The 26,078-nt window shown below is 44.9% G+C and overlaps 1 protein-coding gene across 2 annotated transcripts in view; it reads right to left on the bottom strand.

Moving 5' to 3' along the window:
• The window catches only part of OSBPL10 (oxysterol binding protein like 10), a 334,921-nt gene that overhangs the window by 51,883 nt on the left and 256,960 nt on the right, over positions 1–26,078 (bottom strand). For both annotated transcript variants that reach the window (XM_064378585.1, XM_064378586.1), the window contains one exon: positions 2,386–2,535. In XM_064378585.1, coding sequence (XP_064234655.1) covers positions 2,386–2,535 — 150 coding nt within the window. The remainder of the gene's footprint in view (positions 1–2,385; positions 2,536–26,078) is intronic.

Here is a 26,078-nt window from a genome sequence, read left to right as displayed (position 1 = left end):
ATCAGATACTCCATTCTGGCTAAGTTCTTCCATTAGTACAGGCTTAACTTAATGACATGGACAAAAGCCAAGAAGAAAAAAGGGACAGTGAGGAGAGAAGGAATTTCATCAACCTTTTTATAACGCAGGGCAACAGAAGCCAAGAAATCTCATAGGATAGTAACACGTCTACCTCTGCCTCTCACAAGTATTTCAGCCTTCCAAGCTTTCCTGTGGTTTTTGAATGACAGATTCTTCCCAGTAAAATACCTTAATAAACCACAGACAGGAAAAGTGATTCTTTCAGGTACTCAGCTGAGTATTGGGAGAAATGCAATGTTTGCTCTTTCAGGAAGAGGCTGGGGCTCTGGAAATGCAAAACAATCATATCCTAATAAAACAATAAGAAATAAGAAATGCACAGCTGTGATGATTTCTTTATTTTAGAGCAAGACAGGAATAGTGTGAAGTTGCTCAGACACTCAGCTTGCCATAATATAGTCCCCGCAGCATTTTCTTGCTTCTCCATATCTGACCTTGGCAATTTCAGTTTCTCTTACAATCTCTTTCCTCTGTCATTCATGAATCTAGGTCTGAGTTTTGTAAACATTAAAAAAAAAAATCCACAATGAGAATATATTTTACATCGTGACCCAGTACACATGTATCCAAAGACCTAGGTTTCATGCACAGAATGCTCTGATGTTTTCTACTGTATTTTATTTCATTTTTGAGAAAGGATGGCCTGACCCCCACTAAACTGGTTTCACAACCCACTAATGGGTCATGACCCAGTTTGGAAACACCGTGATTTGAGATCGTGCTTGTAAGCATTATCATCCACACTTCATCAAACTTTAACTCAAGCTCTGAGTGTCTACACAACCCACAAGAAGAAAACATGGGCATCTTTTTAAAGCCAAGCATTTAAGTGACTCCTCTAGCTGAAAAACAATAAGCATTTTCCAGCTAGAGGACTGAAATGAAGGGAAGGCAGCAGCGTGGAGAACAGGCCGTCCCAGCCTGGTGTGCAAAACAGAAGCAGCCACACGGAGGGCAGAGGATGGCAAAGAGGGAGCTTTCTACGTCGGGTGTCTTCCGTGTGGGCCCGCTGTTCTGTTTAAAGTGGCGCAGTCTCCCAGAATATCAGACACACTCACATTCAAACCCATGAAAACATTTCAAAGAAAAGATGTCTGTCATCTTAGAGGCTCCCATCTCCTCAGCCTCTCTCCTATCTTCTATAAACGGTTAGTCACTCTGTTCTGTCATCTTCCTCCTCAAAGAATCCCTCACACTCCTGCCGCTTCCCTCTGCCCAGTCCGAGATGAGACTGTGGAATCCAGACCCTTCACTGTGGCCAACTAAGCCAGCTGCCCTGAGGGCTGTTCCCCAGGCTGGGCCTTCAGTGGCTCGAGCATTTCAAGTACATCCACATTTTTCTAGCTGGCCTTCAGAATCTAGAACTTCCACCCTACCACACAGTCAAACCACGTAACGTAGCATTTTGCAAGGACCAGATGGTGACACACTTGCTAGGAGCTCAGCCTGGGTTAGGTCCACTGCACCCTCCTGCGATTCTCATGCCACCGTGCCAGGAAGGCTCCCAACTGGAGTCACTGGCTGGGAGTGGAACCAAGGAAGGCCAAGCTCCAGGCTCTTTCTACCACCTGACAATGACCCAGGGACACCACGCAACCTTTCAGCTACACGTAAAACTGCCTCTCCTGCTTACCTACAGAAGGAAACTACAGACTAGACGGTGAGGGGTGATGTATGTGGGGCTCTCTGCACGACATCAGTGGTCAGGACACTGGTTCTCTTGGTGAGGTTCCTCAGGGGGCATCCTGCCTGCACTCAGCACCAAGAAGAGTTGGTTCCGCTTCCACCCATGGCAATGAGATTTGGATCACCAACAAGGTTGCCCTCAGGGACCAGCTGTTACAGCCAAGGACAGCCCTCGGCAGGTCATGAGGCTGGGCGTACACAGTGGCCTCGCTCCTGGCTCCACCATTTCCCTTCCCCATCTTTCCTCTCTACGGCCACTGTGTCACAGCCATCTCTGTAGGCCAACTACAATTATCTCTAGAACACAGCATGAAACAAAGAAACAGTACCTTGAATTTTCCTTATCATCACGTATGCTTTGTCTGGAGTTTTCCCTGCCCTCGTAGAGTAGCAGCTCTTCCAGAGAATCACAGGCAAGGCTGTCCAGCCCTGAGGATGAGCATTTATGTACAAACGTCTTTTCAAATTATGCCTGGAATATCCATATTTGAAATGCTGGCCTTTTCCCCGCTCTACTCTCCAATCTCACCACAATGAAAAGAATGTGCACAGAGATGGCTTGAGGACAGAGACAGAACCCCAACAACTGGCCACGAATCTGGCAACACGCCGACCTACCTTGGTCAAATCCATTCCGAGTTTGAGTTGTGAAATGAGATGAAGAATTATGCTACGCTGATCCTCCATGACGCCCAATTCTGTCTCTTCCTTATCTTCATTGTCACTTTTTTCATCTTCAGACAAAACCAATTCAGAGCCTGAGTTTGGCTAAAATGAAATCATCAATAAAAATCACCAGCTGGTCCAGTAGAAGATAGAAATACAGTGTATGCATTCATATGCTTCACAATGACAGAAGGAACCCAGTCCCGTCCCAGGCAGGGCTCCTCTGTGACCCAGTCCTATTGGCCACAGGGCAGATGAGTCCCCTGGGGGTCGGCCCTGTGCCTTGGACACTGCATATCCCCTTTCAGCTCTCCCGTCATCCCCCATTAGTGAAACTAAGGACTTCCCTGACAAAACAGCCCCCCGTTCTTCAAGAAACTAACTATAGTACACGGGTATGAGCCCCCTTCATTCTGCCTATTACCAAGTAGGAGTTGACTAAAGTTAAACTCCTATTGACTTGCACAACCCAGAACACTTTACAGCTAATATAAATTTTTCTGTTTATAAATAAAAGCTGGATTATCCAGGGACTGACTAAAATTATTTATGGAAACACGTGCTCTAAGACTACTATCCAAATCAATTAGGATCCCTCTAGCAGGTGTAAGAACAAGTTGAGAATTGGCATTAATTTAAGGAGAAAGACAACAAATGAAAATTTAAGGCCAAACTCCCGAAACTTTCTAACACTACGGGATTCACGATGGCCAACGAATCCTGCTTTCCTCGATGCAAGTTTATTCATTCAGTCACTCGACTCCAATTTTTCACATTACATAGAAAACAGGCAACTTAAGAAACTGTGCAAGGATATTACTGCACATCAAATTTTCCAATATGCAAGTATTAAGGACTCTGGCTACGAGATAAACTTGCTCTCAGAGTTCTATTGAAAGAAGTGTCCACATTCCACACTCCACGTTTACCTATGTTCTTATGATGCTTGCTTATATAGAAGCAGAAGCACTCTGCAGAGAACATAATACATTTCTTTCCAATTATCAACAGGTCAGACAAAATATACAGAAATTCAGAAGCTCAAAGGCATTAAACAGGAAAGGATACAGACTTGCCCAAATGTCCATGCAAAAATTGAACGATTTACTAACCCCATTAGACAGAATCATCTTAAATCTACAGGCTCTGTAACACACAAAGTTTGAGTGGTCAAGGTGTTTAAAACTGCCTGGACTGACATACCCACGCTATCCATTTCTTACCGACATTCCAAAGAGAGGAAATAATGGTGTTCCTTCCCTCCTGGGGTAGGCATTTTCAAAACTTAAATATAAATAGACATTTTCCATAGACATGCTACTAAGTTATTCTCAATCAGCTCTAAATAACTCCAATTCTAAAGAAATGGTTGGGAAGGTCTCAGTGAAGCCCAGACAATACTCCCCCAGCCAAGAGCTAAGTTTTCTTTTGTTATGTGCCCGGTTCTCCAGCCATCTCATAATGGGTATTCTCTGACATCACTGGCAAGTTGCTTTGCTAGATTATGCCAAAATAATTGAGGACTCCTTACCTGGGCTAACCCTGAGAAGAGCAGCCAGAGGGAAGTCTCTGAGCTGGGAGCTACCCTGATTCTACACTGGGAAGTTGAGGGTAGACGGGCGCAGGATCCCAGCACTTACGGCCAGTGGCCCTGGGGCTCTCCTCCAGCTCCACCTCATGACACCCCCTGCTGCTGTGAGTCTGAATGGCTAATGGGGAGATTAGCAGGGCCTCCCTTCCGCTGGCCTGTCCTCCTGGCTCTGCTCCCTTTCGTCTCTTCTGGATCTCAGGTCAGTTTTAAAGTGGGTGGCTGTCTGAGCTCCCTGTGAGCTTGCATTTCCAGTCTATGCTACGGAAGTCAGAGAGCTCAGACACAATTCCCTCCCGATGGCAAAGGTGCCACAGCTGCAACTTCCTCTGCAGTGACCTGGTATTGGCAGAATTCCTGTCACCCCAGCACCAGCTGGGGGAGAAGAGGGCAGTGCCTGGGCATTCTGCTTGGGGAAGAAAAAGGACAATCAAAAATAAGTGAAATCCAACCACCACCGTGTACCCAACAGGTGGAGTGGGGTGCAAAGTCCTTAAACATCTCAACAGGAGAGTTAGCTCCATTTTGCAGGCAATTATTTTCTGCTTGAAATTAGCTGTTCTCACAAAGAATGGACTGCATACTAAAATCAACTGCTCCAGTGAGGCTGCCATTAACTTCGTGAAACAAAGAATGATTCATTCTTCTAAAGCTGTGATTTCCCATTTGCTCAAAAGCCAGTACAGGAAAAATCCTCACCTTTCCCACTCACTGCTACACTCAGTGTGATGTGTTTACAGACCTTCGGGGACCACACCTCCTCCTGCTGTCTGCCTTACTCGAAAATTAAACCCACCTTGTCCCCGACTTCCAGTAGCCAGAAAGTCTTCCACAAGATCCAGCCGCATGATACTAAGTACACAGAAGAACGTGAACACAAACCCCTCCAGCGTTTCCCATGTAAATCAACAGCACATGTCCTCTGTGTCTGATGATTCCTCTCAAAGACACTGGCTCCAGCAGAGGAAATTAAGGCTGGCAAAGGAACCTCAGAAGCTGGGTCATCCAGGGTGACTGGTGGCCCTGAAGTCCCACCCAGGGAAGAACGGCCATGGGAGCCTGGCACACTGCCCCTTGGTGGCACAAATCCGGACCAAGCCATGCCCTAACCTTCAACAAGGACCTAGCACTGTTGTCTCCCACAGCCTCTGAGAACTTGCCCTTTCTTTCCCAATGTGATCTGTAAACAATTCTCGTACCCAGCCTCAAGTAAATAATCAGAGTGAAGCTGGTTTCATACACCATGTTGACAGTAAACATCTTAAGAGGACACTTTCATTCCACCCACACTGCAGCTCAGTCCATCTGCACAAAGAGAAGGCCACCCCCTGCCCCCATCGCAGTCCAACTTAAAGATACATGGATGGAAAGGTAGGCGTAATCAACAGGTCAACTCTGTCTGAAAGAGGTCCATGGCAATGTAAATACCAATCTACTGACATCCACAAAGCACCCACATCAGCAAGCACTGCATGGAATCCGCTTGAAGAGACAGGTCTTGATGGAGTTTTAAAGATACAAAACCTCCTTCCCTTTTAGGGCCAAGGGTTTGTTGATTCCACTACTCTGATGTGGAATTCAAAGATACCGATAATTATCACCCTTTCTAAGTGCTGTTTGCCATAGTCGGGCCCTCATGCTTATCCTCACCCCTCTTCTCTTACAAAGAAAGTTCTGCTTGTCTCCTGGGGCCCCTGCATGCCTACCCTCCAGCCTGAATCTCTGAGGATTTTCACTTATAAAACATTAACAACTGTCTCGGACTGGGTACGGTGGCTCACGCCTGTAATCCCAGCACTTTGGGAGGCTGAGGTGGACAGGTCACGAGGTCAGGAGTTGAAGACCAGCCTGGCCAATATGGTGAAACCCTGTCTCTACTAAAAATACAAAAATTAGCTGGGCGTGGTGCGTGGTGGCGCATGCCTATAGTCCTAGCTACTAGGAAGGCTGAGGCAGAAGAATCACTTGAACCCGCAAGGCAGAGGTTGCAGTGAACTGAGACTGCGCCACTGCACTCCAGCCTGGGTAACAGAGCGAAATCCCATCTCGAAAACAAAACAAAACAAAAAAAACAGTAACAACTGTCTCAGGGGCATCAAAGATGACAGGAACAGTGTTCCTCCATCTCTGAAAAAATACAAACACGAGAAATGGTTTTATAATGCTGAAAGAATGTATACGACTTAAGCAGAAGAATCTTCAGATCCCCCCTCCCCCAGAGATTTTTACAAATAAGCCAGCCCAGCCACAAAAATGTATGCAAACTTAAAGATAAAATGGAATCAAATTATGTTTTAAAGAAAAGCAGGCTTTGGAAAAATGAGGATTTTAATAAAAACAGAAATTATGACTCAATATTTCTACCACACAAACACCTCAGGGCATACGGTGCTACCAAAATCAAGCGACTGTGCCTCTTAGCAAATGGGCGGAATGACAAGTGAAAATTCGATGGGCAGGAAAACAGCTTCATGGTCAGGCTGGGGTTTAGGGACATTTCCCAGTGACCCAGCAGTGACCTGTGCCCAGAGCAAGGGTTCTTGACTTGGCCCTCAGAGACGGCCTTTAATTATCCACCCCCATCCTTGAAATTTTATGCAAAAATTGTGAGTCTGGGCATTTTTCTGAAAAGGGAGTCCATAGCTCCCACCGAATTCTTAGAAGGGTCTCTGGCCCTTCGCTGACCTCCAGCCTCTCAAGGGCCAAAGGCTGAGACCATGTGCGAGACGGGCTCTTGGGGTGAGAATGGTCTAGTCCAAGGCAGTCACAGCATCTACAGATGTGATCCTGCCCTTAACCGCAGGCCTCTGTTCTTACCTAGTCAGGAGAAGCGAGTGCAGGCCAAAGCCAGCAGGCAAAACAGTCACCTGCATTAGTCTGGTGTGGGTCCAACAGTCTTCTCAACAGAGACACAACGTTTAGCTCTGCTTTCATCGTTTACTTTTAACAAAAATCTTAATTCTTCAATACAAATGCAAATTTCAAGCACGACCGAAATGCCAATCGTTTTATTCAACACATACATGTAATTTAACTTCAGTTTGGGTCTCTGCCAGGAAAAATCATGAAATAGACATTTGTCTGCAGAGTCCACTCATTTCCCTGTCGGAGGTTTCATTCACTCCACCATGTCCCCAAAGGTACTCTCCTTCCCGGCACTTCTCTCCTGCTTTCCCTTCTCACCAGACAGAGGACTCCCACCCAGCCCCATCCTCCTGCTTCAGTGACCTGTCTTCTCTCTTAACCCAGACCTGGCCCTCAGATAGCTGGGGTCTACACAAGCAGTTTGATCTACTAACGTCTCCTTTATCTGTACATGGCCTTATAACCTATTCAGAGGGCTGAATCCTCACTGGTCAGATTTGAGACATCATGGCAGAAGCCTGTGTGGTTCCATTACCTAACCTTTAAAGGTGCCTTTCCCCTTTTGACAGGGATTTTCTGTGCCAAACCAGGAAATTAGAGACATGCAGGGGTAAGAGGGTCTGCTCTAGCAAGGATTAAGATGGGCTCCTGAAGCCATCTATGCCCGAGTAAATAAGCATCCAATAAACAGACAATGTCTACAACAGAAAGGCATGACCCACTGAGTTCAAGTGACCTGCAACTCCTGAAAACCTACATGGCAAGGACAGACAATAAAGCCAGCTAGAGAATGAACATCCAATTCTCTTTTAGCAGCAAGCATATTGCAGCTCAATCATTCTTAAAGCCTGGCAAGTTTCCCCACATGCTGTTAACTTGGCAAGGAGGCACTGGGGTGAACTGAGCCATACCAAGAAACCTTGGCACTGAGTGGCAAGACCAAACACATCTCCATATTATCTTTATGAGGAAACGTAGCCATGTCAGGAAAAAAACATTTGGTTGTCTGAAGGTCACGAAAATACAGGCAGTAGGTGAGTAGACCAGAAGCACCATCCTCAAATATCCTCAAAGGAGAGACCTGTCAGGTGCACAGCAGCATGGGAAAGAAGAACCAGGAATGATGTCTCCTCACAGACGAATTATTTCTCAATTCCGTAACTACACGGACATGCAATCGCACGCAATAATGGCCACCAGGGCAAGCGTGTTTATGTTTGCTAGGGAAAAAGAGTCAACAGAAGCTGGCTTGCCAGCAAATGAGACGTTCTAGAAAAGCAGAGAGTGTGGAGTCGAGACATGGATTGAGGACAGGGGCTGGAGAGACTGGAAGAGCAGGCGAGTGGTAGACAAAGGGGAAAAGTCAAGAAACACAGCGAGTCGCAGAAGAGAAACCAAGGGATCTCAGTGTCTAAGAGGAGCAAGTGACCAAGGACCAGTTAGCGAATCCATTTTTCAGGTCTTTGTTTTAGTTAAAAATTTTTAACTTTTTATTAAATTAGAGGCAGGGTCTCGCTATATTGCCAAAGTTGGTCTCGAACTCCTGGCCCTCTAGCGATCCTCCCGCCTTAGCCTCCCAAAGTGCTGGAATCACAGGTATGAACCACCGCGCCTGACCTTCAGTTCTAACGATAATAGTGTTACTGCTGCAAAAGACATTTACAGAATCCATAAAACCAAGGACTGAGTCTCTTTTATCTCTAGTCATTTTCTCATTACAATAGGTACAGCATATTTAACCAAATCACTACAATCATTACATAATTCTCACAGTGTATCTTCACAGTGACATTTCATATCTTAAGACGCTTCATCTAACAGGCAAAGGTCATGCAAACTGGCATAGCCACATCTGAAGATCCAGTCCAACTCTGTATATACGTCAATAACATCAGCATAGCCCAGGGCACACAAAGATGGTCAGCAATTCAGGAAACTTCACCCGGCCTTCTTGTCCCCATTCCCAACAAGAAACTCGTGTCACATGACTACCAAGTGCAAGGTGTTCACTACTACATGCTTGGAAAAAGTATCTCCCCTGAGGACGCAGAGATAGAAAGTTTTGTCCTATGAATGCAAAACGGTTGATCCTGATGACCTACTGTCCTTCCCACATACTGCACAGGTGCGATTTCTCCTCTGGAAGAGTCTTTCTGGTGGCTGTGTCTAATTCTCCAAAAGTAGGCCATCTTTGCTGGGTAGAGTGTGTCTCAGCTGAACGGGTCGATGTTACACTCTGGTTAGACGTCCTGCCGAGGACAGAAGCTGTGGACACATGTCTTCGGCTGGTGTCTGGCCCCGCTGCAGGGCAGATGCTGAAGGCTCCTGCACGTGTACTACCCTCTACGTGGAGCCACTTCCAAAGCCAGGCAACCGACTGTGCCTCAAAGGCCACCGGCAAATTTAGGGGGCCTTATCTTGCCATTTGGAGGTAGATGCAACAACGAGGCCACCGTGAGGGGAACCCGATGGAGAAGCTGGGTCGTATCCTTGCCAGGTCCAAGTACACGCATGTCCACAGCAAGCTGGTCCCAGCTACCTTTTGGAGATGCTGAGTTTGTCGTCACTGACATCACAATCCTCCTGCCGCCTCCCAGGGGATGAGCCGGCTGGCTGGCTCTAACCACACATACACACACATTTACCACACTTGGCTCTCATAGACTGGAAGGACAGATGCTCTTCCTGAGCAAAGGGGCCGACCTGCAGAGAGGTTAGTTTTAAATCAAACACACCCTGGAAGGCAGAAGGAAGTCACTTCTGGGGAGGGGAGAGAGGGGAGGGCACGTGTCATCAGCCAAGATAATTGGGAACAATTATATCGAGAGGATTCAACAGGCGTTCCTTTAAAAACATTCAAGGGAAGCATTCACAGGAAACAGCAGCATGTCTTTGTCTAATTTCTACATTTCTGATTAGAAAGCAGAGTCTATTTTAAATGATAGGGGAAAAAAAGAAATCAAGAAATAGCACACACAAAAAAAACCCTAAAGAAAGTACAAAAAAGACAAGGGAAGAAGCCGCAGCAAATGAAGGGGTAAGCAATGATTCTGCAGCTGAGCTTTCGGAGCGTGCCAGTGTGAATTCCGACTGCCAGCGTGCAGGATCCCAGAGGCTGCAAATCAAGCTTAGCATCAGCCTGGCGCCTGGAGAAGCAGGGAAAGGATAGGGCCTCCACAAGACAGAGAGGGCCTACTAAGTGCCAAGCACTGTGTCAAGTGCTTGACAACATCATCTCAATGAGCAAAATGCTAGCACTTTAAAACCACATCTAGCACTCAATTAATAACATGGCCAGAGGCTCTGAAAGACGCCCTGAATGCAAAGCTGTGTATGATCGTGGGACCAAGGTCTCCACGGCCCCTATTTTGATGTTGCACAAGCAGCACAGATCACAGGAAGCTCATGAGTACTTGGAATAAAAAGTCACAGTGAGGATAAGGAAGAGGCCAAGAAATGAGAGATCACCGCAGCTTTAGGAGACAGCGATGCATAAAAGGAAAGCTCGGAGCTCTGGCTGCAGACAGTCCTGGAGATACACCCTAAAGACACTATGCCCCACCCGTAAGGCTCAGTCTCCCTGTCTATGAAATGGAGATGGTAACACCTCCCACGTCTGAGAGGCCTGCTCTAGGTCTCAATAAGACAAAGCATATAAAGCACTGAACGCAGTGGCTGGCACACAAGAAGTGCCTGGTAAACAGCCACGCTCTCATGCGGCCTGTGATGTCTGCACTGGGCACAGTGCTATTTTGACTTGAGGTCGCTGCTAGAGCCCCTGCATCCTCCTCCTCGTGCTTCTCCCCGGCAGCTTCCCTCGCAAAGCTGATGGACGCCATCCACGCTCCTCTCCCAGGCCTTCCCCACTGAGGGCTTTGGGGCTGCAGGGCCCTGAGCACAAGGCAAGCATCACTTTCCAGGTCTGGAGCTACACTAGGAAAGGATTCGGAGAAGTTTCAAATATGCCTCAATCAAGGTCACACGCACATGTGTGGACTAAGCAAGACGAACACGAAGCAGCAAGTGCAGGGAATCAGAGACAGCATCCCAGCAATGGGCCCCGGAGCACCAGCTGTGGTCTGGAGGTACAGGAGCGTAGCCATCCACACCTGCCATCCACAGCTACTCAAGTTCTCTAGGCCTAGGAAAGGTAGGGAAGAAACCCCTTCAAGACTCCATTCTAGCGTTCCTGGAGCTCTGATAAGAGGGCTTGCAATGGGTTAGACATAAAGGCATACGGGTGGGTTGAGTGGTCATCAGGCACCTGGCCTGAAAGAGTTACTGTCACCTCAGCCACCTCCAATGCCCACAGATAACAAAGCACCACATTAGATACTGAAGATATAAATTTGCTTAAGACATGGTCTCTGTATTCAACAGGCTGGTGTTCTGATTGAGAAGGAATCCATGGATCTTTCCTTCTCCCAGCCCTGGGTCAAACTGTAAGTTTCAACTCATCATCTGACTTAGTTCAACTATGTTTCACAGAGGTGGAGCCTCCATCCTACCAAGGAGTCCCTCGGCGCTTCAGACATGCCCATTCTGGCACTTAGCGAAGTGGATTTACACAGGTGCACGCCTACTTTCCAACTGGACCAGAAATGTCAGCCCTCTTTTGGCAAAGGAACTTTGATTATGTGGGGCTGGCTACTTGGGGCCGTGGGTGGAGGTGGGCGTACAGGCCATCTACAAATCTGGGGAGAAAGAATGCTGTGATCAATTAGTAATATCAGCCAGGAGCTCAGGAGGGGAATGCGGTGGCCATGTGGTCGTTAGCTTACCTGGAACTCTTTGATGGAGGCATTCTAGCTAATTCAGGGCTTCATTTCTAGAATCCCAACACAAAGGGTGGTTTACAACAGATGTGCAGTAAGTTTTTAAAAAGAATGAATTTATAAAACCAAATGTGGGAAACTTGAGTGTGCAAGGACAAAATCTAGATTTAAAATTAAAGGGCAGCCAGTCACAAGAGGTCACGTACTGCAATTCCACTTCTATGAGACATTCAAAACAGGCACATGGATTTGTGGTTGCCAGGGACTGCAGGGATGGGCGGAATGTGGGTGACAGCTAAAGGGTACAGGGTTCATTTTTGAGGTGATGAAAATGTTCTAAAATTGACTGAGGTGACGGTGACATACACCTGTAAAAATACTAAAATCCACCAAATGGTTGGTATAATTTAAAGGGATAAATTGTATGGCACGTGTATTGTATCTCAATAAGGCCGTCATCAAAAACAGAAAAATAAATGAAAAGGCTGTATGATGCAAAATCAAATCGCAAAGGCCAGGAGGAGAAGCGTCCAGGGTGATCAGAGGGCTTCACACAGAGAAGGCAGACTCTGGGCTGCGTGTCACCAAAGAGGAGCGCTTCAAGCAGCCAAGAGGAGGGGACAGTGCAGCAGAAGAAATGATGCCAGCCAGGGATGAAGAGAACCTTACTGCAGGGAAGTGCGGCTAAGGCCAAGAACATGGCTTTGGCCTTGTAATAAGACTCATTCCCTCGGAGAGCCCATCTGATCCAACTGCTTTCAACAATTCCTAAATGTGTATTTCCTAAGAATATATCTCAAGTTCAGTCTTCTCCCCTGAACTCTAGCTTTGTGCACCCAGCGGCCTATTCAACATCTCCCCCTTAGCTATCCGAGGTAGGCAGAATAGCAGCCCCCTGAGCTGCCCACGTCCCAATTCCTGGAACCTGTGTATACGGCACTTTAAGTGACAAAAGGGCTTTACACATGTGATTACATTAAGGACCTTGAGACGGGGAGATTAACCTGGATTGCTGAGATGGGCTCAATGTAAAAACATGAATCCCTAAAATTAGAGGATTTTTCCAGGCTGTGGTCAGAAAGAGATAGGAATATAGATGCAACGTTACTGGCTCTGAAGATGAAGGAAGGGACCACAAGCCAAGGAATGTGGGCAGGCTCTAGAAACTGGAAAAGCCAAGGAAACAAATTCTCTCCTAGGATCTCCACAAAGAAATGCAGCCTGGCCAACACCTGGATTTTAGCCACTGAGACCTGCGTCAGACTTCTTCTATAAGGTGATAAACTAGTGCTGTTTTAAATCAGTAAGTCAATGATCATTTGTTACAGCAGTGAAGAGAAAACACATCACCTAATGGCCATCTCAGACTTACTGCGTCTAAAACAGGCCTTTCAATTCACACCTCCAAAATGTGATCCTCCTCATCTCAGTAAATAACAACTTTGTTTTTCTAGTCACTTGACCAAAAGGCTTGGCACCATCCTTGACTTTAATTTCTGGCTTATGCACTGCTCCATATCACATCCCTCAGCAACTTCTGCAAATCATATCTAGAATCTGATTGTTTCTCACAGCCTCTGCCACCCTTGCAGAGCCACCATCACCTCTCTCTCCTAATTACTGCAACAGCCTCCCAGTCAGTCTCCTGCTCTCCTCTCAGTCTGTGTCTCCTCACAGTAGTTGGAAGGCGTCTTCAATCATAAAGCTGGTCACATAACTCCTAAACTCAAAACCCTCCCCACTTGACTAAGACTAAATGTCAAAGTCCTGACGGCGGCCCACGAATCTCTTCTCTTTCCTTGACCACACTCCTCTCCTTGTTCATCCTGCTCACCCCTTCCAGCAACCTTCTGTTCTTGGGACACGCGAAGGAGAGGCCTGCCTCAGGGCCTTTGCACCTGCTGTTATCGGTCTTCTTCATCCACGTCCCCCTCACTTCACTCAAATCTTTTTTTTTTTTTTGAGACAGAGTCTCACTCTGTTGCCCAGGCTAGAGTGCAATGGCTCGATCTCAGCTCACTACAACCCTCCCCTCCTGGGCTCAAGAGATTCTCCTGCCTCAGCCTCACAAGCAGCTGGGATTACAGGCACGTGCCACCATGCCAGGCTAACCTTTGTATTCTTAGTAGAGTTGGGGTTTCACCATGTTGCCCAAGCTGGTCTTGAATTCCCAACCTCAAGTCATCTGCCCGTCTCATCCTCCCAAAGAGCTGGGATTATGGGCGTGAGCCGCCGTGCTGGCCTCACTCATCTTAACTCCAGTGTCCCGTTCCCCGGGCAGCCTTTGACCAGCTAGGCCGGCACCACTCACTCTCCTGTTCGCTCCTTCCTCAGCTCCTTTTCCTTCCAGCACTGATCACTCTCCACTGTATTAAATGGGTGTTTATCATCTCTCCCCCTTGCAGCAAGTCAGCTCACAGGAAGCAGATCTGAAATGTTTTTCTCACTGCTGTGCCTTTATCAACAAAAATACTATCTGACACTGACTTATTCGTTGCATAAGTAAAGGAAGTAAACAGCTGGTTTTCCCCTATGAGAAACTGCTAAAGATTCTGAGGAGGCTGGATAATAGAACTCAGGCCCTAGGAGACACATGGTTAAACAAGCAACGACATGATTGCACGCAGGGGTGATGGGGCACCGAGAGCCGTTTCGGAAGACTCCTACCACAGTCCAATGGGAGGGAGACCCACAAGCACTGGGGGTGGTAGTCACATGTTTTACATCCTTTCTTCTCCTCCACTGGGTAAATATACATGTAAGGCTCTGTGTTAGGCACGGAGGAGGATTACAATCAGTACAGGACATGGCCTAGGTCACTCTGGACGCTGCAGCCTTGCTGGGCAGACGGTAGTTGGGTTATGAGTTCCTGTATGAGGAAGATCAAACAGCGAGTTATTGCAGGGGCCCAGTAATCACAGGGGAGGCAGGGAGCTGGCAGCAGGCAGGTAAGGGAGAGAGAGAAAGCGCGAGAGGCAGCGGGTGGAGTGAGAGGCAAAATGGACCGGTCACAACTGTCTGCAGATCTAATTATTCTACCAGACATGGGCAATAGAAAACAGCTAAGATGACTCACATGGGCAGGCGGCACTCAGCTGGGAGAAGGGCTGTTCTCATCTCAGCTCCCCTCCTTTCAGCCCTGCGCACACTCGACCAAGGAGCTCAGCGGCCGCATCCTGCTTTTCCTGTTCTGTGCATCACCCTCCTACTCACTCAGGCTTGAGACCTGCAAGCTCCCGGATACCCCCCATCGAGCCCCACCTGGCCCACCATCCCCTCCTTTCCTCGTCTTTGCTGCCACCACATCCTAGGCTTTGACCACATAAATGCAGGGCCCTGGCAGCCTCCCAGCTCATCCTCTGGCTCCAGACTCCTCCCCTTACACTGTCTGGCACCACACCAGCAGAATGTTCTTCCCCAAAGACCCACTGCTCTGTTCAAAAGTCTTCAATCAGGCACATGTTCTCAGGATCTCCTGAGAGCTGAACCAAAAAAAAAAAAACAAATAAGTCTTCAATTGCTTCCCACTGCCCAGAGGAGAATGTCTACTCACTCAGCCGCACTTTGGGCTTCCTGAATCTGACCCACACTTCCCCTCCCCTCCTAAACTTCCTCCAGCCTAGACTGAGGATGGTACACTCACTTCTCACCCTACTCGCTAGACTCGCACTGTCTAATCCAGTAGGTCTTAGTCACATTTAGCTGTTTAAAATAATTAAAATTAAATACAACTTAAAATTCTGTTCCTTAATGGCACCAGCCACATTCAGACTAGTGGTTACCATACTGAACAGCGTAGAAAGAAAATACTTTCATCACTGCAGCAAGTTTGATTGGAGAGTGGTGCTCTAACTTCTGATGGCCTCCCAATCCATTTCTACGCCTTCCACTACTTGTTATCTATCCATAAGGACAGCACTGGCACTGTGATGCTGGCTCTAACAATCTGGGCAGGAGTAATTCCTCCCTCCTCTAAATCCCACGTCTTAAGTTTTACTGGGGTCACTCGAACATTACTGCCATGCCTATCTTTCCTTAACTTCTTGGTAATATAAAGTTCAATGAGAACAGATTGTTTTGAAAATCTAAAATTCCTGATGAAACACAAAAGAACAATTTTATAAACACCTCCACCTCAGAAACAAACCGATGAAGGAATAATGTCCTTTGGGTAGCTAACAGTAATAAAATGATTCCGTGCCTGAAAACGTAAAGGAATTCTATTACCTACGATTTGCTTCTATCATAAGCACTGGCACGTGCCAAGGCTAGAATTCTGGCTTTCTAGATCCACAGCTTAAATTATGACTGATTTATGCTTTGTGCTGGGTGAAGTATTTCTTCTGATCTGCAGATGGTAAATGGTTTTATTCAGAAAGAAACACAGTGAGACTCAAGTCGATGGTACCACGTCAGTGACTCTTTCAGAACGGTACACTTGATGCCACTAATTGCTAGACCGCCTTGCTCTTCCCACAATTATGCATTATGGGCCTGAACTCTACAGCAGGGACAGAAGAAAAGACGTAAAACACTGCAGGAACGCAGAGTGCAGCAGGGGAAGGCTTTAAATTAGGTTCGCTGTGGCCCCCCGGACCTGCAGCAGCAGAATCACTGGGAACTGGATAACAATTCCAGTCTACGGCCCCACTCCAGACCTACAGACACAGAAACTCCAGGGGCAGGGCACAGACCAGTGTTTGTTTTGTTTGGGGTTTTCTTGTTTGTTCTTTTTTTTTTTTTTGAGATGGAGTTTCACTCCTGTTGCCCAGGCTAGAGTGCAATGGTACGATCTCGGCTCACCACAACCTCCCCCTCCTGGGTTCAAGCAATTCGCATGCCTGTAACCTCAGCCTCCCGAGTGGCTGGGGTTACAGGCATGCACCACCACATCCAGTTAATTTTGTATTTTTTAGTAGAGACGGGGTTTCTCCATGTTGGTCAGGCTGGACTTGAACTTCTGACCTCAAGTGATCCACCTGCCTTGGCCTCTCAAAGTGCTGGGATTACAGGCGTGAGCCACCATGACCAGCCTGTTTATTCTTTTAACTGAAATACAATTATAACTTATACTTGGCACAATATACGAATCTTATTGTACAATTCACTTTATATCCAACTTACTTTGTTTTACCATTCAGGAGTATGAACTATATTGACGTTATTGTACAACAGATCTCTAGAACCTTTTCATCCAGTAAAGCAAACTCTATACCCACTGAACAGCAACTCCCTTTCCCCTCCTCCCTGCTCCCCCAGGCCCTCCAGCAGATTTTGGTACACCCTAGCATTTGAAAAGCTCTGCTCTAACGATCCCTGGCCATGGGAGCTTCGAGAACAGCGGAGAAAAGTAGCAGGCATGATAGGGGCCTGGTTCCCAGGGAGGAGTAGCGCAGGCCGAGGGCTACCAGCCCCTCGGATTCTCTAAACCCAATCCTAGGCGGCCAGTGAGGAGATGGCTCTGGGCTATTGGGGTCCAAACACAGACATATGGACAACTTTTCTCATAAACTTGTGTAGGCACAAGTTGAAGAAAATTGTATTCCTCAACATTAGACAAAGCCCCAGAAATTTCATTTGATGACCCAAAACAGATTCGGAAAGCTATCAACATTGATTGGATACGGGTGATTGTATTTTCATCAGTGGCCACACCAGGCAGTCATTCAACTCCAACTCTGAATTTTAACTGTCCATTTTAATCATGTATGCCTCTCACCTGGAAATTTCCCACTAATTCTCTCAAGTGGAAATTACTGAAGCATACAATAACACAAAGGAAATAACCAGGGCATCGCAAACCACAGAACAATTTTGATTTACAAGTCATTAGAAGCAAGAGGCATTTACTGTTCTTTGCAAGCCAAAAGGGACTGCATCACGAATAATGGAAAAAGCAAAGTGCATTAAGAACTCTTCTGCAGATAATGTTATAGTGTTCTCTCCAGGCCACACAGAAGGCACATTTACTGAGGACTTTCCTTGTGCCAGGCACATGTCAATACATACAGGGTAGCAGCCTAGCCTTTAAGGGACAAAATCAAGCAAGTCCACCCCATTTTGCTCTAAGAGGTAGTTTCTGGATCATCATCATCTGACCCTCAAAATTTTTAATGATTTGGTACCACAAGGAGATCAAGAGCTAGGAACATCAGAAACAACCCAAAGCTCAGTTTTTATTCTTTTTTTTTTTTTTTTTTCTTAAAAACAGCTCTGGTATACGCCTATTTAGTCCTGATTTCTGTAAATATTAACAAACCAAGAAGAAAGCATCTGGCAGAAAATACCCTCTAGCATAAAAAAAGGAATAAACCAACAGCAAAACTACCACAGCCCTTAATTCCAGAATGAAGAGGCACCGCTAACGCCCCATTACAAAGCTACAATCTCTCAGTCCCACTCAATACCTTTTGACCCGAACAGCAGGCATTTTCTGGTCTCTTCAGTTTGCATATGTGTGTCCATTTTTCTAGCCAGGGTGACATAGGATATTAAAAGAAGGTTTCCCTGTACTTTTACTCAAATGTGAAATGATACTCAGGATATAAGAGGGTAATTGCAGCAATTCATATTTTTTTCATATTATTCCACTGCCATAAAACCCAAATGAGGCTCACTATGTCCTCTGCTTTAAAAGCTGTCACATTATCATGCTCTGCTTTGCCCTACTCTCAAATGCTTCACCCAGTGAAAACTTCCAGAGGAAATTCGTGAGCCAGCTGTAATCATCCTGGGGCAACGCACATGGTATGTAGCAACACATTAAACATCAGAACGGCAGGATTCTTACATTTAGCACAAAAAGAAAGTGATTTTAAGGTCTAAGTGTGCTCAGGTAGGATCTACACTCCTTTAAATACTAAATTCTGGTCTTTGTTCCTATCACTCTGTTGCACAGAATTTCCATTTCTGTAGCATATCATAGCTCAATGATGACTTTTCAAGCTAGGTTTTATATGACTTTAGAGAATTTGTCAATTTAGAAATTTTGACGGAATTCTCTACTCCTGAACACATCTTCATCCCATTCATAAAACAGGATCATGAAACGCATCCTTCAGGGGAGTTTCAAAAGTTTCAAAATAACTGAGTATGTGACACTTTATTTGAAATTAATATGTAACTGAATGTTTTATCATGCTATACTCAATCCAATGTCTTTGAATTTCTTTAAAAAAGTTTTTCTGTCATTAAGTGTTTCATTTTTAAGGAATAAAAGTATTATTTTTTTCAACTTGACAAGTATCCTTCATAAAACTGCCTTAAAAACCAGTAACAGCAGACCCTGGATAGGGACAGAAGGTCCAAATCGGAACCTCCATGGAATGCATCTCTACATATTTTGACATTTATTTTCAAGCAAGGAGCAAGACCAGCAAGAAAGTGAGGGTGGGAAAACCACCTCTCCACATGGTGCAGTTCTCTTAATAAGAGGACTGCTAGAGTCTTGCTAGATGTTTCCAGGAAGGATAAATGTGTGTGTGTGTGTGTGTGTGTGTGTGTGTGTGTATGACACACACACACACACACACACATATATATATATATATCAGTTAGTGTACATTCCCATAGCTACTGTTCATTGCTACAGAACAGCCCACACATAGAACCACCTGCTGGCTCATTCCAGTGGGTTTCCTGGACAGCAACACATAAAATCGTGGAGCTGAATTTTAAACTAATGTGAACTTATGAAAGGATGTCAGGGGAATCTCATTCTCGAAACGATTCAAGCTAAGAGATCTTCATGAGAAAATATTTTACAGTGGGGACGATAATCACAATTGTTGTTTACTGCTTCTTACCTCCAAAACTTCAACCAAACGGTGGGAAAATAACTGCACACATTATTAAAAATTCACTGGCTTGGTATATTAAAGGAATTCTTAGAAAAGATTAATTAGGAAGTCCAATAACGTAATCAAAAAATATGGAAAGGCTATAAAGACAAAAGAAATATGAATGGCTAATAAATATGTGAAAATATGCTTAACTTCATTCCTAATTATAAAAAAAGGAAATTAAAAACAAGATACCATTTATCTCAAAAATAAACTGGAAACAAAATAAGAGCTTGACATTCATTCCTTAATGATGACAGACAGGATCATAGCAACCCTCACACACTGCTGAGAAAGTATACATTTGGCTTAATCTTGGAGGGCAGTATGGTAAGACTTAGCAAACTTTAAATGCCCACATTTGTTAACAGAATTTCATCTAAATTCCACTGCTAGAAAGTCTCTCTATACAAGATATATTTGTGTAAGCATACAAAATATGTGTAGAGGACAATGCATAATAGTGAAAAACTGGACAACCTAAATGTCTCTCCTAGGGTCTAGTTAAATAAATTACTAAACAAGTATAGGACACAACTCCATCAATTATTACATATTCACAGAATGGAATGGTTTTGGAGCTGTTCAGAAGAATGCAAGCAATCTCTATATACTGACATGGGAAGATGCCTAAGATACATTGTCAAATTGAAAATTAAAGAGCCACACATTATTCATATTGTAATTCCACTAGTATAAAATATATATATATTTGCTGTAAAAACAAATTTCCCATAAGAGACATACAGCAGCTCCTTCTAAGGTGGCGGCATCAAAAGGAAGGGTCAAATAGGGGGTTTAAAATGACTTCTGACTTCCTATAGATTTCTATTGTATTTTAACACAATAATTCTGTTGTTCTACAATAACTTTAAAAAATCTTCCTCCTCCTACTGCCAAAGCATGAATTGTGGAATCTGCAAAAAATGAGACATCATGGTTTCATGTCCGGCTTAATTCTGAGGCTCTTGCGAGGTACAGGGAGGAAGGGAGGGGCGATGGCAGTGGCAGCCTGGAAAAAACAAGTTTGAAAAGGCTTCACTGCGTAAAGCATGAGTCCAGCTGAGCTGACTGCTTTCCTCAAATGGAGCAATAGAGCAACTTGATTAATTTCTACCAGCCAGAGGTTAAGCCTAGTTTTATCTCCATGGTATATCTAATTCTGTGAATGCCAGCCAAATTCCCTGCTGCTGTAGGTGGGAAAACGGCCCAAAGGTGGCTGGGCATGATGGCTCATGCCTGTGATCTTAGCACTTTGGGAGGCCAAGGCAGGAGGACTGTCTGAGCTCAGGAGTTCAAGACCAGCCTGGACAACATGACAAAATCCCATCTCTACCAAAAATACAAAAAAATTAGCCAGGCATGGTGGTGGGTTCCTATAATCCTAGCTATAGGGGAGGCTGAGGCATGGGAATCGCTTGAACCTGGAGCCAAGATCGCACCACTGCACTCCAGCCTGCGGCAACAGAGCAAGACTCTGTCTCAATTAAAAAAAAAAAAAAAAGGCCCAAAGACTTCCGAGTCCTCATACTTTACGTTCCATGACAACAGGAAATTAAGGTTGCAAATGGAATTGAGTTTGCTAATCAGCTGATCTTAAAACAGGGAGATTTTCCTAGATTACCTGCATGAGCTCCATGTAATCACAAGGGGGCTTACAAGTGGAAGAGGGAGGCAGAAGAGGGAAGTCAGAGGGAGATGGGACTACAGAAGCAGGGTCAATGAGATGCAATGCTGTTGGCTCTGAAGATGGAGCAATGGGCCCAAGCCAAGGAATGCAGGCAGCCTCTAGAAGCTAGGAATGCCAAGGAAACAGATTGTACCCTAGAGCATCCAGAAAGCAGCACAGCCCTGCTAATACCTTGAGTTTAGTCCACTGAGACCTGTGTCGGACTTCCAACCAACGGAACTGTAAGAGAATACATTTGTTGGGGGGAGGGTGTGTTAAAAAAAAAAAGAATACATTTGTGGTAATTTGTTACAGCAGCAATAGGAAACTAATATGATCTACTTATATTTCCTTTATTTCTGTATACACAGACTTCCTCTGGTGCACAAACCTGGGGTGTGCTGTGAAAATCAGCTACCCGGGCTTCCCACCTGTGGATGCTCACTGACCGGGGACCACACTAGGTGATTTTAGGACTTCCTCAGAGAAAACCCAGGCAAAACACCAGCAACAGAACTACCTTGATGATTATTAAATTAGCTCTATGTGGAGAAGCCATATTTGAATAAGTTACTAGCGGAAGTCCTTTGTAAATCATTCTCCATTGATGTCATTATTTATACCCAGACTACTCCTGTGGAAGACAAAAGAGAAATGAATCTCACTAGCCCAGAATAGCATGACAACACATGTTCTTAAGTGTTTCCCAACACATTTCATATCTACAAATAAAGATAAGCTAGGTTGGCCAAAGAACAATTCTAATAAGGACTTACTATTGAGTGCCAGGCATTGGGCTGGACACTGGAGATACAGGATCTCATATAATGTTCACAACATTTCCATCAGGAAACACCACTATTACAACCATTAATCATTCACGTGCTTACATTCTTACAGGGAATAACTGAAGGAGCTTGGGTTCAAAGTGCTTTGTCAGACTCCACAGCTGGGGCTCCAGAGAAGCATCATGCCAATCCCATCCCCCATCATGAAACAGCTTACAGAGACCAAAATGCTGAAGAGAAAAAAGCTTATTGACTTCATCCTCACCAACCCAGAAATGCAATAATTTAACTGCATCTCCTCAAAATACTCCTGGGACTTGGAAAATTTTAAATCATCTTAACAGCCAAATTATCAAAAACAGAATCTGTTTGCATTATGATTTTGTATCTTATGTCCAACCAACTGATTGCTTCTTCAAGGAACCTGTATTCTCAGATGATATCAACAAAAAGCTGGCTTTTGTGAGGTGGGGACTCTAGCTTATAAAGGCTTCGCATCAGCCCTAGTCAGTGACCGTCATGAACACCTGCTCCTCATGTCTGCAGGGCAGGAGAGTCCCCACTCATCTGTGAGAACCACTGATCCAGCAGAGCAATATCTAAAATGGGCAAGGATTTTCCCGTTGTGGGAATTTCTACATAATATTTCATTCCAAATAAAGGTTTTAGCACTACAAATTCATCATAATGGAATTTTTATCTTATTTATTTTTTGAGACAGAGTCTCACTCTGTCGCCAGGCGCCAGACTGGAGTGCAGTGGCGCGATCTCGGCTCCCTGCAACCTCTGCCTCCTGGGTTCAAGCAATTCTCCTGCCTCAGCCTCCCAAGTAGCTGGGACTACAGGTGCGCACCACCATGCCCAGCTAATTTTTGTATTTTTAGAAGAGACAGGGTTTCACCATGTTGGCTAGGATGGTCTCAATCTCTTGATCTCGTGATCCGCCTGCCTCGGCCTCCCAACGTGCTGGGATTACAGGCGTGAGCCACCGTGCCCGGCCGGAATTTTCAAAAGGCAGGTAAACCCAAGTGTAAGTCCCTCTTGCTTCCATTTCTTTTCTCAATTCAATACATGAAATCAGTATCAATCTACTATAAGAAAAGTTCGCATCCTTCAAAGGAGTTTTCTCCTTGAATTACATCATATCTATATATATTTAAATACATATATATTTAAAGTCAGAACTACAAGCTGGCTCTGTATTTTAGTACATAGGCTAGTAAAAAGAAGATATCTGGAATCTGAAACATTTTCCAAAAAATAATGTCATTCATGGGGTTTCCAGGGTAAACTACAAAGCTATATTAAACTCATAATGTGAGTTAAATACATTTGCTGCAAATAAAGATTTGATCCTCTTACAATATTAATTTTTAAATAACAAAGTTATACATATTTCTTTCTTTTTTTTTTTTTTTTTTTTTAAGAAAAGCAATTCTAATGAGATGATCAAGAAATATGTGAATGGAGATTTGGTGCCATCTAAAGAGCACTCCCACGGTTTGAAGGATTGACACACTGTTCTCAACTGCATTTAAGTCCATTTTCTAAAAAGTTATGGTTTCCTTCTCCTTCGCATGGCTGGATGTCCACCACTCTTCCTATACTTTTTAGTAATGTGGTCATTTAATGGGACCACTGGAGCCAACAGAGAGAACCTTATGTGACATGAGGACAGTCCAGCACAGGCCTAGCTGGCTTTGGATGGTGAATGACAGAGAAAAGGGCAGAGACTGGGAGAGACAGGAACGCACTGTCTTCCGAGAGAGAGAAAAGACAGGTAACAAACACCCGGCTGCACTGGGCACCTCATGGAGTCCACTGCCCTGGCCCGGGCTGCTCCAGTATCTTTAGGGGTGAGGAAAGCTATGGTCCCCGGATGCCTGGGGACAGGATGGACAGCCAAACAGCTGCTGGTACAGTACTGTCAAGTATTACAGAATGGCTATTTGAGCCCTACATCCATAAGATCTGAAAAACACTGCCAGAACTTACAGACAATTCTATGGCTCACTACTCACTTGCTCTGTTTCACACAGACACACAGACACACACACACACACACACACACACACACACACGGTCTTTCTCTCTCTACTGTCTCCCTAGTTACTCACATGTATCATCATTACCAAAAAGTTTTAAATTTACAATTATTATTTAGCACACAGTAAGCCCCTGCAAAGCATAGAGCCATAAGCCATCCACAAAACTCAATTCGAATTACAAAAGGGATACAAGAACTCATCGATTCACTCAGCCAAAGCCCAAAGTAGATGTGAGAAACATTTTACACTTTTCTTCCATAACATTCTTTCCCCAAGATCATAAATCTCTGCGCGTTGACTTTCTATCTTCAGAAAGTGAGCGTCATCAGGACCAGAAAATAAATCACTTTCAGAATAGTCATTCATCTTGGGCAAATAAAAATATAAGCCAGGCAGATGGTGAAAAGCTCATTTATACTGGTATAATTTCATAGAACTAGGCTAGTGAGAAGGAAGCAGAGGGAGCTGTGAGTTTTAGGGCCAGTTTAGAGGGTGAGGCTCAATACCCCCAACAACAAAATGCTAAAATTTTTCATACATCGCTACAATCTCTTCAACTCTTCACCTCTGGTTCAGATCTGACTTTTTCCCTTTGTAGCAACAGAAATGAATGGAAAAGAGAAAAGGGGAAGGAGGAGGGAAAATTCAGACTAAACACTGCAGTGCCTAAAGCCCTTTTCATTCACCAGTTTCAAAGCACCCAATCCTTTGAGTACTGCTGCAGGACAGGAGAGATTATACCATTTGGTGCTGAGTTTTTTCATATGTCTCCAGCTCACAGCTGGCAAATCCAAAGTGGCTACCTCCCCAGCATTCTGGTGGGTGTTGATGTCACAAAGCCTCACCAGCCGGGCAGGGAGGTGAGAGAAGGAAGGCAACACGGTGAACACTCCTAAGGCCATTCCCAAAGACTCTCTCGGTCCAGTGTTGAACCCCATTAAAAGCCCCAGCACATATCCTACTGGCCACAGCAAAGGCATGATTTGGGACCTTCCACTATACTCCTCTCCTCTCTTATAAAAGCAACACCCGGCTGGGCGCAGTGGCTCACGCCTGTAATCCCAGCACTTTGCGAGGCCGAGGCGGGTGGATCACAAAGTCAGGAGTTTGAGACCAGCCTGGCCAAAATGGCAAAACCCCATCTCTACTAAAAACACAAAAATTAGCCGAGTGCGGTGGCACGCGCCTGTAATCTCAGCTACTTGGGAGGCTGAGGCAGGAGAATTGCTTGAACCTGGGAGGCAGAGGTTGCAATGAGCCAAGATTGTACCACTGCACTCCAGCCTGGACAACAGAGCAAGACTCCATCTTAAAAAATAAATAAATAAATAAAAATTTAAAAAATAAAAGCGACACCCAGCCAAGAAGGAAAACCTTACTGTCACCCACAAAAAAGGAAGAGACGAAGAGAAAAGCAATGGAGGAAAGAAAAAATCCTTGAAAAACGAGCATAAACTGAAATTAATCCCCCGAAATACACAGAAAAATATACTGTCATGCCTTGCACTCAGAGAGCTCATGAAAGCTGTCAGAAACCAAGTCCAAGAAGTTCTTTAAAAATGTGTGCAGGGCTTAGGATTGTGTGTGATGATTACGTTGTGACTTGCTAAGAACCAGAAGAAAGAGAGCAGCAAGATGCTATTTTGGAAGGCAGACAGCAGCTCTTAACCATAGGAGGCAGTAGAGGAGAACCACAGCAGCACATCTTCAAATTCCATGTCATCTCACACATGGTCATCTCTATGCTGCAGGCCACAGGTAGACCCACAGCCACACAGCACCAGGACGGACACAGTTTTAGGGTACTAACCCTGGAAACATCACTTGGATAAGAGATAGGTGGCTCGCACCTGTTCTAATATTGCTTCTAATCTCCAGTTATACAGAATAATTATAACATCATGAAACATGTACAGAGCTAATAAACTGGGTTATGAAAATCTGCTAAACTAAGGAAAGGCTCCATTCAATGCCCACTGCGTAATAGGAGCTCAATTAATATCTGCTGAGTGAATAAAATTATTGCATAGATGAATAATCACTGTCTTACTATACCGGAACACAAAACAAA

The sequence above is a fragment of the Aotus nancymaae genome, unplaced genomic scaffold, assembly GCF_030222135.1.
Source record: "Aotus nancymaae isolate 86718 unplaced genomic scaffold, 86718_ANA_hifiasm-v0.15.2.pri h1tg000019l, whole genome shotgun sequence".
Taxonomy (NCBI): Eukaryota; Metazoa; Chordata; class Mammalia; order Primates; family Aotidae; genus Aotus; species Aotus nancymaae.
The sequence above is the reverse complement of the archived record's forward strand: the minus strand, read 5'-3'. Positions and strand labels throughout refer to the sequence as shown.